Genomic DNA, 16,316 nt, shown 5'->3' with positions numbered 1-16,316 from the left:
GGCACCTTCCCTACAAACGGGATTTTTCAGAACTATGGCTTCTGTACAAACTTAGGTTATTTTAACACCTAAAGTTTGACTGCATTGTTGAGTTTGGCTGTTATTCCTTTTGGACGTTTAGTAATCTGCCGCCGTTAAAAAATTTTGTTAACTTCAGTCTATCTATGTATCTATATATATAAAAATCAAATTCTGTATGTGTGTTTCCTTTGGAAGCGTATTTCCCACACTTCAATCATCACCAAGTTTTAGCTATAGATTCCTTCGATCAAGACGAAGGTTTTTCATATTTCTGAATTTATAATTTTAAATTAAAATTTTTTTTTTTCAATTCCGGTCTTTTTTTAGCTTAGATTTTTTTTCTCCGGACTTTTGAAAATATCTTCTTTTCCAAGCCAAATTGCAAAAAATTTTTCAAAATTACAGTAGAACTGATTTATACCACTTTACAGAAAAACCCTATGATATAAGGGGAAATACGCCAAACTTGGTTTTTTTGGAGAAAAAATTTTTTTTTTGAAACATGGTATCACGCAAATATATTTTTGTTAGAAATATTGAGAGGTAAATTGGAGCTATAGTGCATCGCCGTTACTCGTCTTACATAATGCCTCAAAAAGATATAGTCAAAAGATCGAGCAAAATATATATAAAATGAGGCCGCAATGTTAAATATACATTTATTTCAATACTTCTGTACCGATTATATCGAAATTTTAACAAAATATGGAGATATATGCAACTATTAGCTATGCAAAATTTTTTTGATACACGAGACCCGGTTTTGTAGACATCGGTAAAAATATAAAACCGAATAACCGCCAAATATTTTTTACTGCAAAGTATGCAACACATTTATTTTAACACCTTTCTACCGATTCTTTTGAAACTTTAAAAACATATAGATATGTGAACGAAGTATGTTTAGGTAAAAAAGTTTTAATACCCGAGATCCGGTTTTGGAGATATTGATAAAAATATATACCCGGAAAACCTTAAATTTTTTTACTTATTTAAAAACTTAACCGATTTTGTTGAAATTTTATCAGGATGTACATACAGTGCACTCGCGATAATATTAACACCCTATTATATGAACACCCCAAATTTGAACACTTTTTCACTTCCATTGAGTACTCTAAAATATAAAATTTTGGCAAAGGCTCTAAAATATGAACATTATTGATTTGCAAATTTCTATCGAATTTAAAGAGCCTCATAAGTTGGGGACTCCCCTAGTTATTTAAATTTAAAATGTACATAACCGTCGCTGAGAAATGCTCTCGTTCACTCGTATACACATGCTTACATGCTATGCTTTCTCTAACGTTCAGTCGTCAGTACAAATTTTCAAAGTCGTTAGTTGGTCATTTCATGCGCGCATGATTGGTACTTGCAAAAAATTCTAATATTGATCAGTTTAAAAAATGCACACAAAAAAGTACAAGTTTTTGACCTTAAGAGAAAAATCAGATATTCTGGAATATTTACGAAAGGGTGAAAGTGTTACTAATTTAGCTCGTAAATATGGAGTGACAAAGTCTACAATATGCGAAATTAATAAAAATAAAAATGCTATCTCTAAATGTGTCAACAATACCTTTATCGGTCCTGGAAAGAGGAAAACTTTGCGTCATTCAGAGTACCCAAAGATGGAAAATCTCTGTATCGATGGTTTTTGAATATGAGAGACAAAAAGCTCCCGGTTAGCGGGCTTATGTTAAAAGAAAAAGCAAAGGATCTTCATTTTAAAATTAAGGAAAATTGCTTTGAATTCAATGCCAGTGATGGATGGCTTCAAAATTTTAAAAAGAGATATGGCGTTCGTTTGCTTCAAGTTTCTGGAGAAAAACTATCTTCACAGCCACAGTTAGTTGACCTATTCAAAAAAGCGTTAAAGGCAAAAATGGAGGAGCTTGGATTAAGTCGTGAGCAACTATACAACGCCGATGAGTCCGGTTTATACTGGAAACTTTTGCCACAAAAGACGTATGTGTCATCCTTAGAAAAAACTGCTCCAGGTGCAAAGATGGAAAAGCAAAGAGTAACTTTCTTGTGATGTTCAAATGCGTCAGGATCTAATCAACTCAAGCTTCTTGTAGTCGGAAAGGCTAAAAACCCTCGTTGTTTTAAAGGTTTCGACTGCTCAGTGTGTTATCGACATTCTAAATCCGCTTGGATGACTGCGGCTATTTTTAAAGATTGGTTCCACCGTTCATTCATACCTGAGGTAAGCTTTCATATGTAATTCTATCTCAGTAGCTTAAAGCTCATAAAATTTGTTTAGGTTACAAAGTGTTTGATGGAAAAGGGATTACCAGTAAAAGCTATCCTTCTAATTGATAACGCTCCATCGCATCCACCCGAGGATGAACTAAAAAGTGAAGACGACTGCATATTAGCAATGTTAATGCCACCAAATGTCACCCCTCTTATACAACCTATGGATCAAAGCGCAATCAGGATTACGAAACTTTACTATCGAAACAGTCTTTTGGCTTCTGTTGCTGCAAAGGGGTTTAATTTGCTTGAGGCTCTAAAGCAAATTACACTTAAGGACGCGATTGTTACTTTAGAATCTGCATGGAGTAAGGTAGATGCTGTTTTGCTATCCAAATGTTGGAGCAATGTTTTAAGTATGGTAGAAAATCAAGAGGATCCTGAAGATGACATTCCTTTGAGTGTTCTTCGAAGCAACTTAATTATGAATGTAAGAGATTTGGAGGAAGGTGCAGCCAATCTTTTGTCATACTTGAGACCTGAGGTTTGTGTTTTAGAACCGTTAGTCAAAGAAGTTTTATTTTTTTATTTTTATTAAATTTCACTGTAGTTTGAATTCACTGCTTTCAACGTTAGAGAATGAAACGATGATGCTATTGAATGTAATGACAATGAAATAGAGGAAATTTCCGACGATGATGGTGACTGTTCTGTGGAGGCAGAAAATACGATTACATCAAAGGAAGCTTTTGACATGTTTAATAAAACTTTGGAATGGGCTGAAATTGAAATGGTTGATAAATCGGATTTAAATGTGTTGAAGAAGCTCAGGGAAAAGGCAGTTTATAAGATGCTTGAAAAAAAGAAACAACAAAAGAGGATTACTGATTTTTTTTCGACATGAATTTTTCCAAAAATTTAACTGAATATGAATTTATGCATAACTAACTTTTTGACTGTAACTGATTTTTTATTTGTGTAATGTGAAAAAATGAATAAGTAACGTTTCTTTTGCGGTTTTAAATAAAAAATATATGTCTTAAAACTAATTAAATATAATATTTTTCAATTTAGTTGCCTTTGGTAAATATGAACAATCTCGCAAAACTGAACAGGCCTGGTTTTAATTAGTTCATATTATCGCGAGTGCACTTTACCTATATGGGGTATATTTAGGTAAAATTTTGTTGATACCCGAAACCCGGTTTTTTTTATTTATTTATTTATTTTATTTATTTGTTTAAGTCTATGAATTTTAATCCTTACAGACTATGATACAAGGAAAATTTAAAAAATACTTATGCCTAAAAGTAATCGGTTTACTTAGAAAGCAGACTTCAAAATATTCATAAATTCAGCTCTTTGTATAGAAAAATCAAGAGCAACGGAATTACTTATTGAGTTAAGCTCCCGAATAGCACGCGTAATGGGAGCATTACCAGCGTAATTCGTTATGAAATAATCGTAATAAAATGGAAAGGAATTTCTGAGAGATCTTTGGGGAACATTAAATCGAATCCTTTCCAGCAAATAAGGGCAATCAATGTAGCCATTAATAACATTATACATAAATGACAAGCACAGTATAGATCTACGATTTTCCAAAGACTTGAGGCTTAAAAGTAAAAGACGTGCAGAGTAGGAAGGAATCGGCTCCGAAAAGTTTAACGGGCGAAGGGCATATTTAAGAAAAATTTTTTGAATTCTCTCAATTCTACAAATGGCCGTTTGGTTGCTTGGTCTCCAAATGAAGACAGCATATTCAATGTGAGATCTAACGTATGACGTGTAGAGCAGCTTAAAGGTATAGGGGTCTGAGAATTTTGAAGCATTGCGCCGTACAAATCCGAGCATAGAATATGCTTTCGATGTTACGTAGTTAATGTGATTAATGAAGGAAAACCTTTTGTCAAAAACGACACCCAGGTCTTTAATCTCGTCAACACATTGAAGTTCACAGTTAGATATACTGTATTTTGTAGAGAAATTGTTAGTTGATTTTGAATAAACTATTTGGAAGCATTTTTGCGTATTTAAAGAGAGACAGGAGTTCAGGCACCATTGGTGAAGCTTATTTATATCATCCTGCAGCTTTATGGCATCATCTTGCGATTTAATAGCTGAGAATATTTTTAAGTCATCTGCATAAAGTAAACACTTTGCAAACGAAAAACAACTGCTGATGTCATTAATAAATAATATAAATAAAAGTGGGCCTAGTATACTTCCCTGGGGAACGCCAGAAGTCGCAACGAACGGACTAGACATTTTCCCATCAATGGTAACAACGCAGTGTCTATTACTTAAATAAGAACGAATCCACAAAAGAAACGTTGAATGAAAACCGATACAGCTTAATTTTTTTATCAGAACTGTGTGAGGAACTCTATCAAAAGCTTTGGAAGTCAGTGTAAATGCAATCAACCTGTAGTCCAGCAGAGAAAGAATCTACACAGTATTCGCTAAAAACAGCAAGATTTGAAACCGTGGACCTATCAGCAACAAACCCGTGCTGGTTGGGTGATATAAGGGATTTAACAGCAAAACTCAACTTGGCATTCACAGCATGCTCAAAAATTTTAGAGATTGTGGACAGCTTGGATATTGGTCTATAGTTACGCACATCGTTCTTATTTCCACATTTGAAAACGGGCGTAATCGAGGTGAGCTTCCAATCATCGATGAACGTCCCAGATGATAATGATTTATTGAAAATCAGAGTCAACGGATAGACCAAGGCTGGACAGTTTTTTAACAAGACAGAAGAAAACCCATCAACGTCAGTTTGGGATGAGGATTTGAGTATAATAATAGCCTTACTAACATCCTCACAGGAGAAAGTAAGCGTACCGAAGTTTAGGGTACTAACAGCATCCAATGAAAAATCAACCGCTTTATTATTATCATCCTGAGAAAAATTTGACTTAAAAAACTCAGCAAATAAGTTCGCTGCCTCACTTAGAGATCGCGCAGGTTGATCATCAAGGAAAACTCCAGAGGGTACAATGGAGCCGCCTTTTTTTGACTTTATGACATATATCCCAAAATAGTTCCAAAAAGTTTTAGGATTCGATTTAATATTCGACTCAATATTATAAATATAGTTATTGTACAGAAACTTATCCAAATGGTTAAATATCTTTAAATAGTGCTTGTACTTAGTAAAGAATATATGATTCTTTGACCGTTTGAAGTTACGCAAATATTTATTTTTTAAGTTCTTCAGTTTTTTTAATTCTTTCGAATACCACGGAAGTTTATACGGCCTCTTTCGCTTTACCGGAATTTTATCCAAACAGTGACTAAATAGAGTGGATTTGAACGTGGCGAAGCAGTTAGAGGTATCAAGTCCCTCCAGTAATTCGTCCCAGTTTATTTCCATTAAAAAATCGTTAAATCTAGGAAAATCGCACGAATTGAAGTTGAATGTTAATCTGCTATCTGAAGTATCCGACGCATAACAATAAAAACTACAAGTAATGACCAGGGGTAGGTGATTCCTATCCTTGGGAATAACTGCATTAGAGCATTCGCTGACTTCACAATTAATGTTGTCACTTATAAATACTAGATCCAATAATCTATTTAGGGCATTAACACTTTTACTAATTTGCTTTAAATTGAGACTCAATAAATTATCAATGAAATACAGTTCGTGATTCAAAGAAAGATTATTAGGTGTGAGACCATAACTAGAATTATTTGTTGACCAGTGAATATTACAAAGGTTGAAGTCTCCAAGCACGCAGAGGTGGTTATCATTAAGGTTTCGTAAAACAAGAGAGATTATGTTATCAGCATGTGCTTTGTATACATCAAATGTGCTGCCTGGTGGAACATACGAGGCAAGCAGATATAGGGAGCCATGCGCACCAGAACCAGAACCATTTATACACACGCATATTTGGTCAAGTAGCGAGTCGTCATTGTTGAGCGGAAATAAAAATGAACGCAGCTGGCGCTTGACAGCAATTAAAACACCACCACCGCGAATGCAACCAGTTTTCCCAGCATCCCGATCCTTGCGATAGACATTGAAAAGATTTGGGTCAAAGAACTCACTATCAAAAAATTTTTCATTGAGCCATGTCTCGATGAAGACAAAGATATCATAATCCATTTGCGCACTAAAATTATACACAAGATCAGACTTGGTTCTCATGCCAGATACATTGTGAAAATATATCCTTAAGTCGTTACTGCTTTTATTAGCGGGACGATTTATCCCTACTGTGTGCGAGGAGGCTTTTTGTGAGCCTTCCGAAAAAACTGAAAAGGCTTCACCGTAACATTAGTCGGCCAAATTTCGGAGCTGAGCAATTTGTCAAATGATGACTCAGGAACTCCCAACTTGAAGCTAACTCTATTCAGATTTGCCAACGCAACATCTTTTTTTACTAGCTTCGTACAACTTAATGCGGTTTTATTTAAATTAGCTTGCATAGCCACATATTCAATTATATTATCTTCAGTTACAGATGGCGAAAAAGACGATATATGTAGCCATTTGTAACGATCAGCAACCACCAGATCGCTCGATGCGTTAGATCCTCTAATAAGAATTCGAGAATTAGTATTTTTCATTTTAGTTCGAGTTTTAGACACATTTGCCCCCTGTCCATCATCCTTAATAGACGCATGAGTGGATGAAGAAGAAGCCGAAATACCCGTCGTTGGCACAGCCGTAATAATGGATGCATACGTATTGCGAGAATTATTTGAGGTTGAAATAACACTCTGAGGCGTCGACGTCACAGCATTGGACACCGTTGTATTAGTAGTGCAAGCAGCTGCAGTACTAATATTTGAGATAGCACTAATCGATACTACAGATGATTGAGGATTCATAGGCACTGACGTCACAACACTAGGCGTTGAAGTTTTAGTAGTGCAAGCAGCAGCACTTGCCGATAGTACGGATGGTTGGGCATTCACTGGCACTGACGTCACAACATTATTATTTAATGTATCCGCATGCACTGACGTCACAACACTAGGCGACGTGATTGTAATGGCACAAGCAGCAGCATCAACAGCAACAGGCGAGCGAGCATTCTCTTGCACTGGTTTTAGAGATATCGGCAAAAATATGAAACCGGGTACCCGTCAAATATATCATATCCGTTTGTTAATTAAAAAAAAAGTATTGCTACTTTGATTGATGATAGTTTTGAGTATTGGAGGGGCACATTAATTTTGCTCACACTTTTAGAATCTCCGTCTCAAAAACAACATTCAGTTTGAGTTCCATAGCGTTTCAGCTATGCCTCAAAATTATATGGAAAAAATTAAAAAAAAATCAAAGTTATCGCTTGAAAAAGTGTAAAAATCAACATTTTTTACGATTCGAAGTTTTCCAAAAATTGCTATCAACTTTCTTGGTTTTTAAAATCATCAGATCGGATAGCCAAAAGGTCAAACTTAATGCCCTTGTACTTTTTTCTGGCCTTAAGTTTTTTGCCCGTGTGTAAAACCCGAGTATCCAAAAAAGTAAAAGTTTTTGGGATTTGCCCATATGTAGAAAATTGCGTTCTGTTTCCAACAGATGACGTTACACTAACAAGATTTTGTCATGTTTGACTTTTTTTCTCAATAAAAATAAGAATCTGCTATAAATGTGTAGATTGTTTTTCAAATAATTCTTATTTGACTTTTATTTATGTCACACCATTCAATAAATTTGCAATTAGTTCGACATGAATAAAAGCACTCTCAATTCAGAAAACAGTATGCAAGTTAACACAGCAATACGTATGCCTGCATTTTAATTTCATTTGAAGGCATCTCATGCATTTCAATGGAATGCAAACATACATGCATATATGTTCATACTGCAGTGGCTGTACGCCGGCATTCAATTGCATTGGCATACAAACATACATAACAGCAGGTACAGTGGTAGGTGACCGCCTGAAAAATTCAATCATAATAGTATTATTATGATAGTACAAAGCTGCTGTGGCTGACTAAACACTTTGCTTAAATACTCCTTCTTTCCGCCGACGCTTCGGGATAACCGAAGCAAAATCGTTTGCTCAACAAACTTGAACAGTTCGTCGCTAAAAAAGTACTTAAGCGAGGTAGCTTTCGTAGAACATCGACTAGAATTATAAAAGTGAATAAGTGCCTAATAAATAAAGTGTAAAATAAAGTGTTTTATTTGTGAAACAGTTTCCAGGCACCAACCTCGAACAAAATGCCACCAAAAAATCATCTCTTGGAAGATCGACAAGAAGAGCAGCTCAAGTCGCACGGCAACAGAAAAACCGCAACAACGTTGTGATCGAAATGAAACTAACCGAATCGCAACTTTAACTGCCAGAGCATCAGAGACGCCACAACAATGCTCTATTTGAAATGAAACTAACAGAATCGCAACTTTAACTGCCAGAGCATCAGAGACGCCACAACAGCGGTCTATTCGAAATGAAACAAACCAAATCAGAACTTCAACTGCCACAGCAAATGAAACAAATGAGTAACTGAAATACGTCTTCAGAATGATCGCCTACAACATGCTCAAGCAATATTACGTTCATATTTAAAATTGGAAGCGTTCAATTACAATAAAGACTGTGACTATAGTACTCATCGAAATGTTATGATTGGCCCAATGGATAAAATTTGCGTGTATTGTCGTGTGTTGAAGTTTCAGAAAGAAGCGCCTGGCATGTGTTGTTCAAATGGAAAAGTGAATTTACAACCACTTGTAGAGCCACCAGAACCACTTCGAGCTTACCTTTCTGGAACGAACACATTGTCAAAACATTTTTTGAATAGCATTCGCAAATACAATTGCTGTTTCCAAATGACATCATTTGGGGCGACAAATGTTGTTCAAAGTGATTTCATGCCAACATTTAAAGTGCAAGGACAAGTGTACCATCAATCGGCTCACTTCTTCCACTTCCTGATGATGATTCAAAGTTTTTGCAAATATACTTATTGGGTGATGGATGCAATTTATCAAGCATCGAAACGAGAAATTATTGCAGAACTACAAACACTATTTCATGAACGCAACCAATTGGTTCGATTATTACAGACAGCATTAGAAAGAATGCCAGCGGATGATTATCAAGTCATCATCAGAGCAGATAAAATACCAACGGGGGAACACGAAAGACGTTTTAATGCTCCAACCATCAATGAAGTTGCGATTGTTATGGTCGGAACAGAGTTCAATAATCGTGATATTGTGATAAGTAGACGAAATGCAACTATGCAACGCGTTAGTGAAACGCACCGATCTTATGACGCTCTTCAATATCCGATTATATTTTGGCAAGGACAGGACGGCTACCATTTTAACATAATGCAAACTAATCCTGTCACAGGCGAAGCGACAACAAAAAAAGTAAGCAATTAATTTATGCAAGAGTTTTCTGTGAAATACTTCTGATGAGGAAATTACAACAATAATGCATAAAAGCATTTTTCAGGTATCTTGCATGGATTTTTATGCTCACCGTATCATGGTCAGAGGGGAACAAACAAATCACATTCTCCAATGTCGTGATCTCTTCCATCAATTCATCGTTGACATTTATGCAAAAATCGAAAGTGAAAGACGACTTTTCATCCGTCTAAATCAAAAGAAACTTCGAGCAGAAGAATATATTCATTTACGTGATGCAATTGCGAATGATGGAAATGCAGCAAATGTTGGACAAATGGTTATACTTCCAGCCAAATACACTGGAAGCCCAAGACATATGCACGAATATTCCCAAGATGCAATGGCATATGTTCGCAAATATCGGCGTCTTGATTTGTTCATAACATTTACCTGCAATCCAACATGGAGTGAAATAACTGACTTACTCCTCACTGGTCAAACATCAACCAACCGTCATGATCTCACAGCAAGAGTATTTAAACAAAAATTGATTACTTTGATGGATCTCATCATCAAAAATCACATCTATGGTGAAACGCGCTGCTGGATGTATTCCATCGAATGGCAAAAAAGAGGTCTTCCACATGCGCACATATTGATTTGGTTGAAAGAAAGAACTAATCCAAACCAAATCGACGCAATTATATCTGCTGAAATACCAGATCGAACACAAGATCCAATTCTGTTCGAAGTTGTTAGCAAAAATATGATCTATGGACCATTCGGCTCATTAAATCGAAATTCACCTTGCATGCAGGATGGCAAATGTACAAAAAAATATCCACGTGAAAGGTGATGGCTATCCACTATACAGACGACGAAAGTCAGAAGATGGTGGACATATAGCAATTGTCAAAATTAATAATGCTGATGTTGAAGTGGGTAGTTCCATTGTTATCAAAGATATACAAAGCTCATATCAATGTTGAGTCATGCAATTCTGTGAAATCGATCAAGTACATATGCAAATATGTGAATAAAGGCAGTGATATGGCTGTATTTGGAGTTTCAAATCAAAACACACCCGTCGATGAAATCACACAGTTGCAAATGGGTCGATACATTAGCAGTAATGAAGCAGTCTGGCAGATTCTAAGTTTTCATATACACGATCGTCATCCAACAGTTGTACATCTTAGCGTTCATTTAGAGAATGGTCAACGAGTATACTTCACAGATGAAAATGCAGCACAAAGGGCTGCAAATCCACCAAAAACAACACTGACGGCATTTTTCCACTTATGTCAACCTGATCAATTCGCCAAAACATTGCTTTACAATGAAGTACCGAAATATTATGTGTGGAATGCATCGAAACATCAGTTTCAGCGAAGGAAACAAGGTCCGATCGAACCTGGGCATCCTGGTATTCGCACTTCTGATGCATTGGGACGAGTGTATACAATTCATGCCAACAACGTAGAATGTTATTATTTAAGAATGTTGCTTCATGAAGTCAGAGGACCAATATCGTTTCATTCAATCAGAACCGTTAATGGTGTATTTTGTGAGACATATAGAGAAGCATGTTTCAAACTTGGCCTACTTGAAAATGACCAACACTGGGACACAACGCTAACAGAAGCAGCTCTCACATGTTTTCCACCGCAATTACGAAATTTGTTTGCAATTATTCTCACAACATGCGCACCCTCCGACCCAAAAAATCTAAGGGAAAAACACAAAGGAAGTCTCCGCGAAGATATACTCCGACAAACGCGTGTAACCAATCCTGACATGGATGTACAATTTTCAGAAAACATTTTCAATCAAGCACTCATTTTGCTTGAGGATAAGTGCATATCTATCAACAACAAGGTACTTTGTCAGTTTGGGTTACCTTCACCAATACGTGATATAATAGATGTGCAAGATAGAGACGTACTACGTGAAAGACAATACGATGTTGATCACTTACGAGCTTACGTCGAACCTCAAACAGCACTATTAACAGATGACCAAAGAATCGCATATAATACAGTGATGCAGTATGTTCAAAATGAAGACAGTGGCGTTATTTTCCTTGATGCATCAGGAGGAACTGGGAAAACGTTTATTCTCAATCTGATACTTGCAAAAATTCGGAAACAAAATCAAATTGCACTTGCAGTTGTATCATCAGGAATTGCAGCGACATTACTCGACGGTAGACGAACAGCACATTCAGCTTTGAAACTTCCTTTGAACATCAATCATATCGACAAACCAACATGTAACATTGGAAAGAGATCAGGTATGGCTACAGTATTAAAAAAATGCAATTACAAACAACAAAGCACAAGGACAATCGCTTAATGTTGCAGGATTAAATTTAGAGAGTCCATGCTTTTCCCATGGCCAGCTATATGTTGCTTGCTCTAGAGTTGGAACACCAAAAAATCTGTTTATCTTTGCACCGAATGAAAAAACCAAAAATATTGTTTACCCACTTGCATTACAATAATAATATGGACCTTGTATTGCCTAGTAAATACTGGAACGGCTCTTCTGCGTTACCGTTTAACCCGACAAAATAAAGCAATGTGAAAAAATTGTATGCAATTGTACAGTATTACACTTTTCGGAGTGATATCAAAACTAATTTCAGAGTCAAACCCGTTGATCGTTGTAAAGACCATTTTGCAATACTAAATATTGCAGTTATTTATTCGACAGTTCAGCGATTCGAACACGTTAGCAAAAGGTGTATAATTATCAGGAATTTCCCAAAATTCGTTACATTATAATTTAAATTCTATTAGAATATTTTATTCAGCAATTCTTGTGGATGAAATTCAGATATAAAATAAATAAATGCAAGGCGCGATAACCTCCGAAGAGATCTAAGGCCGAGCTTCTCTTCCAATTTGCGGCATGCTCTTATTTTTTTCCTACAAATTGGCGGGATGGGACCTACTTGTTTAATGCCGACTCCGAACGGCATCTGCAAAGCAGATGAGTTTTCACTGAGAGCTTTTCATGGCAGATATACACCTGGAGTGCTTGCCAAACACTGCCGAGGAGCGACCCCTCTTAGAAAAATTTTCTTCTAATTGAAAAAAACTTGTTTCTAAAGTTTTTGATATTGCTTTTTCCGGGGCGTGAACCCAGGATCTTCGGTGTGGTAGACGGAGCACGCTACCATCACACAAACTGCGGTCTTGACATCAAAATTTTGTTGTGTGTACACAAAAATACGATTACTTACCCTTTAGTGGGAGCACCAATAGTAAACTTTTTCTGATTAATACATTTATCTAGAATGTACGTTAACATATTGTCTTTCGATGATGATGATGATGCGGCAGATTTATTAGTAGCATTTGGTTGCATTTTAAGAGAACTTGATGTTGATGCGCCACTTTTCTGTGGTGCTTGAGCACTTGTTAAGGATTGTGGTGGTGTCGATGTGTTGGGCGATGCGAGTCGCTTTTCTATAGATACGCCGCCGCCTGCTCTGCGTGTATCGCTTTGTTGCGCGGCTGTGGAAGATTTTGTTGTTGTTGCTTTCGTACTGCTGCTACCATTTTGAGTTGTTTTAACTGCTGTAATTGTTGTTGGTGTGCGTGCGGTATTGGTAGTGGCACCAGACTTTATTTGTTGTACAGTAAGATTTTGTGGTTTCTTTTGAATTAAATTCTTATTACGTGCATTATTCATGGCTGCTAAGAGCTTTGAACCAATATCGGTAGCATTTTTTTGATACGTATTTTGCGTTGTTTGTGCATTAGTAGATGTTGTTGCTGTTGTTGACTTCGTATCAGATGCAGATGGTGTGGTTGATTTTAACGTATTCGTTTTAGAAACTGGACGATTTGGTGGTGGTTGCTTATTCATTTCATAAAATTTATTTGTTGCATAAGTTGTTGAGGATTTTGTGAATTCGGCGGATTTATTGCTGTTACTATTATTATTTGTTGTTAATGTTTTATTGCTTGAGTTATTTTTTGTTTGATTTTTTGCTTGATTGAAATTAGAATTGCTTGCAGCACTTTTACTAGCACTCGTAGTGGTGACGGCTGTTAATGAAATACTTGGCGATATATCAGTATATTGCTTTGTGATGCTAGACGTGCCTGGTGGACTTGTGGTGGGTATAATCTGCATTGATGATTTATTGCTATTCATATTATCGTTAGATGTTTTGCCAGTTGTTAGATTTTTGTTTGTATAAATACTACTATTGCTATTGCCACTATTATTTGTTGTGCTGTTGTTGTTATTTTTGTATGACTGAAAATTTGTCAAATTGCCACTAAGTTGGGCATCTTTTGCCGATTTTTGATTTGGTGTTAAGCGTCCCTCATTTGCATTCGCAATATGTACATCGTTATAATTTCTTTTACTTAAAACTTGTGGTAGCGGTGAGCTACGTGCGCTACTTGAATTGCTCAAATTACCAAAATTGTTTTTATTCATAGCCGCATCATTTCTGGTTGAGCTAACATTCAATGGTGGCAGTGACGCCGTAATATCTGTCGACGACGCAGATTTTCCAGTATTTTTATCGGTATGTTGTTTTTGTGATTGTTGTTGTTGTTGTTGTTCCATAGGTTTTGGCGATGGACTATTTATATTTGTCATAGCATTTTTATCATAATTCGTGCTGCCCATTTGTGCATAGAGTGGATTTTTAAATGCCTGCACTGGTGCTGGTGGCATATTTCCCGATTTCGATTTATTTGTTGTATTTCCATTAGCAGCAAAATCATGCCTATAATTAACAAGGCTTTTCAAGCTATTCTCATACATTTGATAATCAAAATTAGCTTGCATGCTATTTGCTGCCGTTGGATTTGTTGTTGCGGCATAGTTGGGTGAACTATGTTGTCGTTGTTGTTGTTGTTGCTGTTGTAAAGTTGATGTATTTACATTGTGTGGCATATGATTGTTGGGATTGCCCAAACCAAACAAGCTTAAGTCGCCTAACGCACTTAGAGGATTCGTATGCAATGCACTATTGTGCAAATTGGACATGTCTGGTATGAGTGGATTTGTTGTTAAAGATTTGGGCGGGTTTTGTGCAAATGGTGTATTGTATGGTGTAGTGCCAAGCGATGCACTCATATCCGTATAGGGAAATGTACCTTCAGCAAGTCTTTTACGCATTTCCAAATATTGTTGATTGGAAGCGGTGTAGTTGTTCAAATGAGAGAGATACGGCAAATATGGTGAAAGCGTGGCTGGTGAGAAATTGCCATAATTGAATAGTGCTGACATTTGCTGTAAATATATATAGAGATAATTATAGTTTTCATTTCGTTTATTTTCAAGCTATTTGTATAACTAATATCTGTGCTGTTTTTTGTCGAGATCAGACAAAAAACAGGACAAGTTTAGACCCAACAAGTAAGGAAGGTTAAGTTCGGGTGTAACCGAACATTACATACTCAGCTGAGAGCTTTGGAGACAAAATAAGGGAAAATCACCAAAATGAACCTTGGGTAACCCTGGAATGTGTTTTTATGACATAGGTTTCAAATGGAAGGTATTAAAGAGTATTTTAAAGGGGAGTGCGCCATAGTTCTATAGGTGGACGCAATTTCAAGATATCGTCATAAAGACTCTTGAATGTGTGTTGTACGATATGGGTATCAGTTTAAAAGTATTAATGAGGGTTTTAAAAGGGAGTAGCCCTTAATTGTCTATGTGAAGGCGTTTTCGAGATATCGACCAAAATGTGGACCAGGGTGACCCAGAACATCTTCTGTCGGGTACCGCTAATTTATTTATATATGTAATACCACGAACAGATTCCATGGGCTTTTGATTTCGCCCTGCAGAAATTTTCATTTTCTTCTACTTAATATGGTAGGTGTCATACCCATTTTACAAAATTTTTTCTAAAGTTATATTTTGCGTCAATAAACCAATCCAATTACCATGTTTCATCTCTTTTTTCATGTTTGGTACAGAATTATGGCATTTTTATAATTTTTCGTAATTTTCGATATCGAAAAGGTGGGCGTGGTCATAGGCGGATTTCGGCCATTTTTTATACCAATACAAAGTGAGTTCAGATAAGTACGTGAACTGAGTTTAGTAATAAAGATATATCGATTTTTGCTCAAGTTATCGTGTTAACGGCCGAGCGGAAGGACAGACGGTCGACTGTGTATAAAAACTGGGCGTGGCTTCAACCGATTTCAACCATTTTCACAGAAAACAATTATCGTCATGGAGTCTATACACCTACCAAATTTCACACGGATTGGTAAATTTTTGTTCGACTTATGGCCTTAAAAGTATTCTAGACGAATTAAATGAAAAAGGGCGGAGCCACGCCCATTTTGAAATTTTCTTTTATTTTTGTATTTTGTTGCACCATATCATTACTGGAGTTGAATGTTGGCATAATTTACTTATATACTGTAAAGATTTAAAATTTTTTGTTAAAATTTGACTTAAAAAAATTTTTTTTGCTAATTTTTATTTAGCACACATATAGTAATAGGAGTAACGTGCGTGCCAAATTTCATCATCATATCTTCAACGGCTGGCAAATTACAGCTTGCAAAACTTTCAAATTACCTTCTTTTAAAAGTGGGCGGTGCCACGCCCATTGTCCAAATATTTACTAATTTTCTATTTTACGTCATAAGGTCAACGCACCTACCAAGTTTCATCGCTTTATCCGTCTTTGGTAATGAATTATCGCACTTTTTCGGTTTTTCGAAATTTTCGATATCGAAAAAGTGGGCGTGGTTATAGTCCGATT

At 36.2% G+C, this 16,316-nt stretch overlaps 1 protein-coding gene and 1 pseudogene across 3 annotated transcripts in view; one reads left to right on the top strand and one right to left on the bottom strand.

The window, feature by feature from the left end:
* The window catches only part of LOC137239729 (transcriptional regulator ATRX-like), a 108,933-nt gene that overhangs the window by 7,302 nt on the left and 85,315 nt on the right, over positions 1-16,316 (bottom strand). For all 3 annotated transcript variants that reach the window (XM_067765344.1, XM_067765345.1, XM_067765346.1), the window contains one exon: positions 12,807-14,821. In XM_067765344.1, coding sequence (XP_067621445.1) covers positions 12,807-14,821 — 2,015 coding nt within the window. The remainder of the gene's footprint in view (positions 1-12,806; positions 14,822-16,316) is intronic.
* Positions 1,950-3,279, top strand: LOC137239063 (jerky protein homolog-like; annotated as a pseudogene).

Source organism: Eurosta solidaginis, chromosome 2 (genome assembly GCF_040869045.1).
Source record: "Eurosta solidaginis isolate ZX-2024a chromosome 2, ASM4086904v1, whole genome shotgun sequence".
NCBI lineage: Eukaryota > Metazoa > Arthropoda > Insecta > Diptera > Tephritidae > Eurosta > Eurosta solidaginis.
The sequence above is the reverse complement of the archived record's forward strand: the minus strand, read 5'-3'. Positions and strand labels throughout refer to the sequence as shown.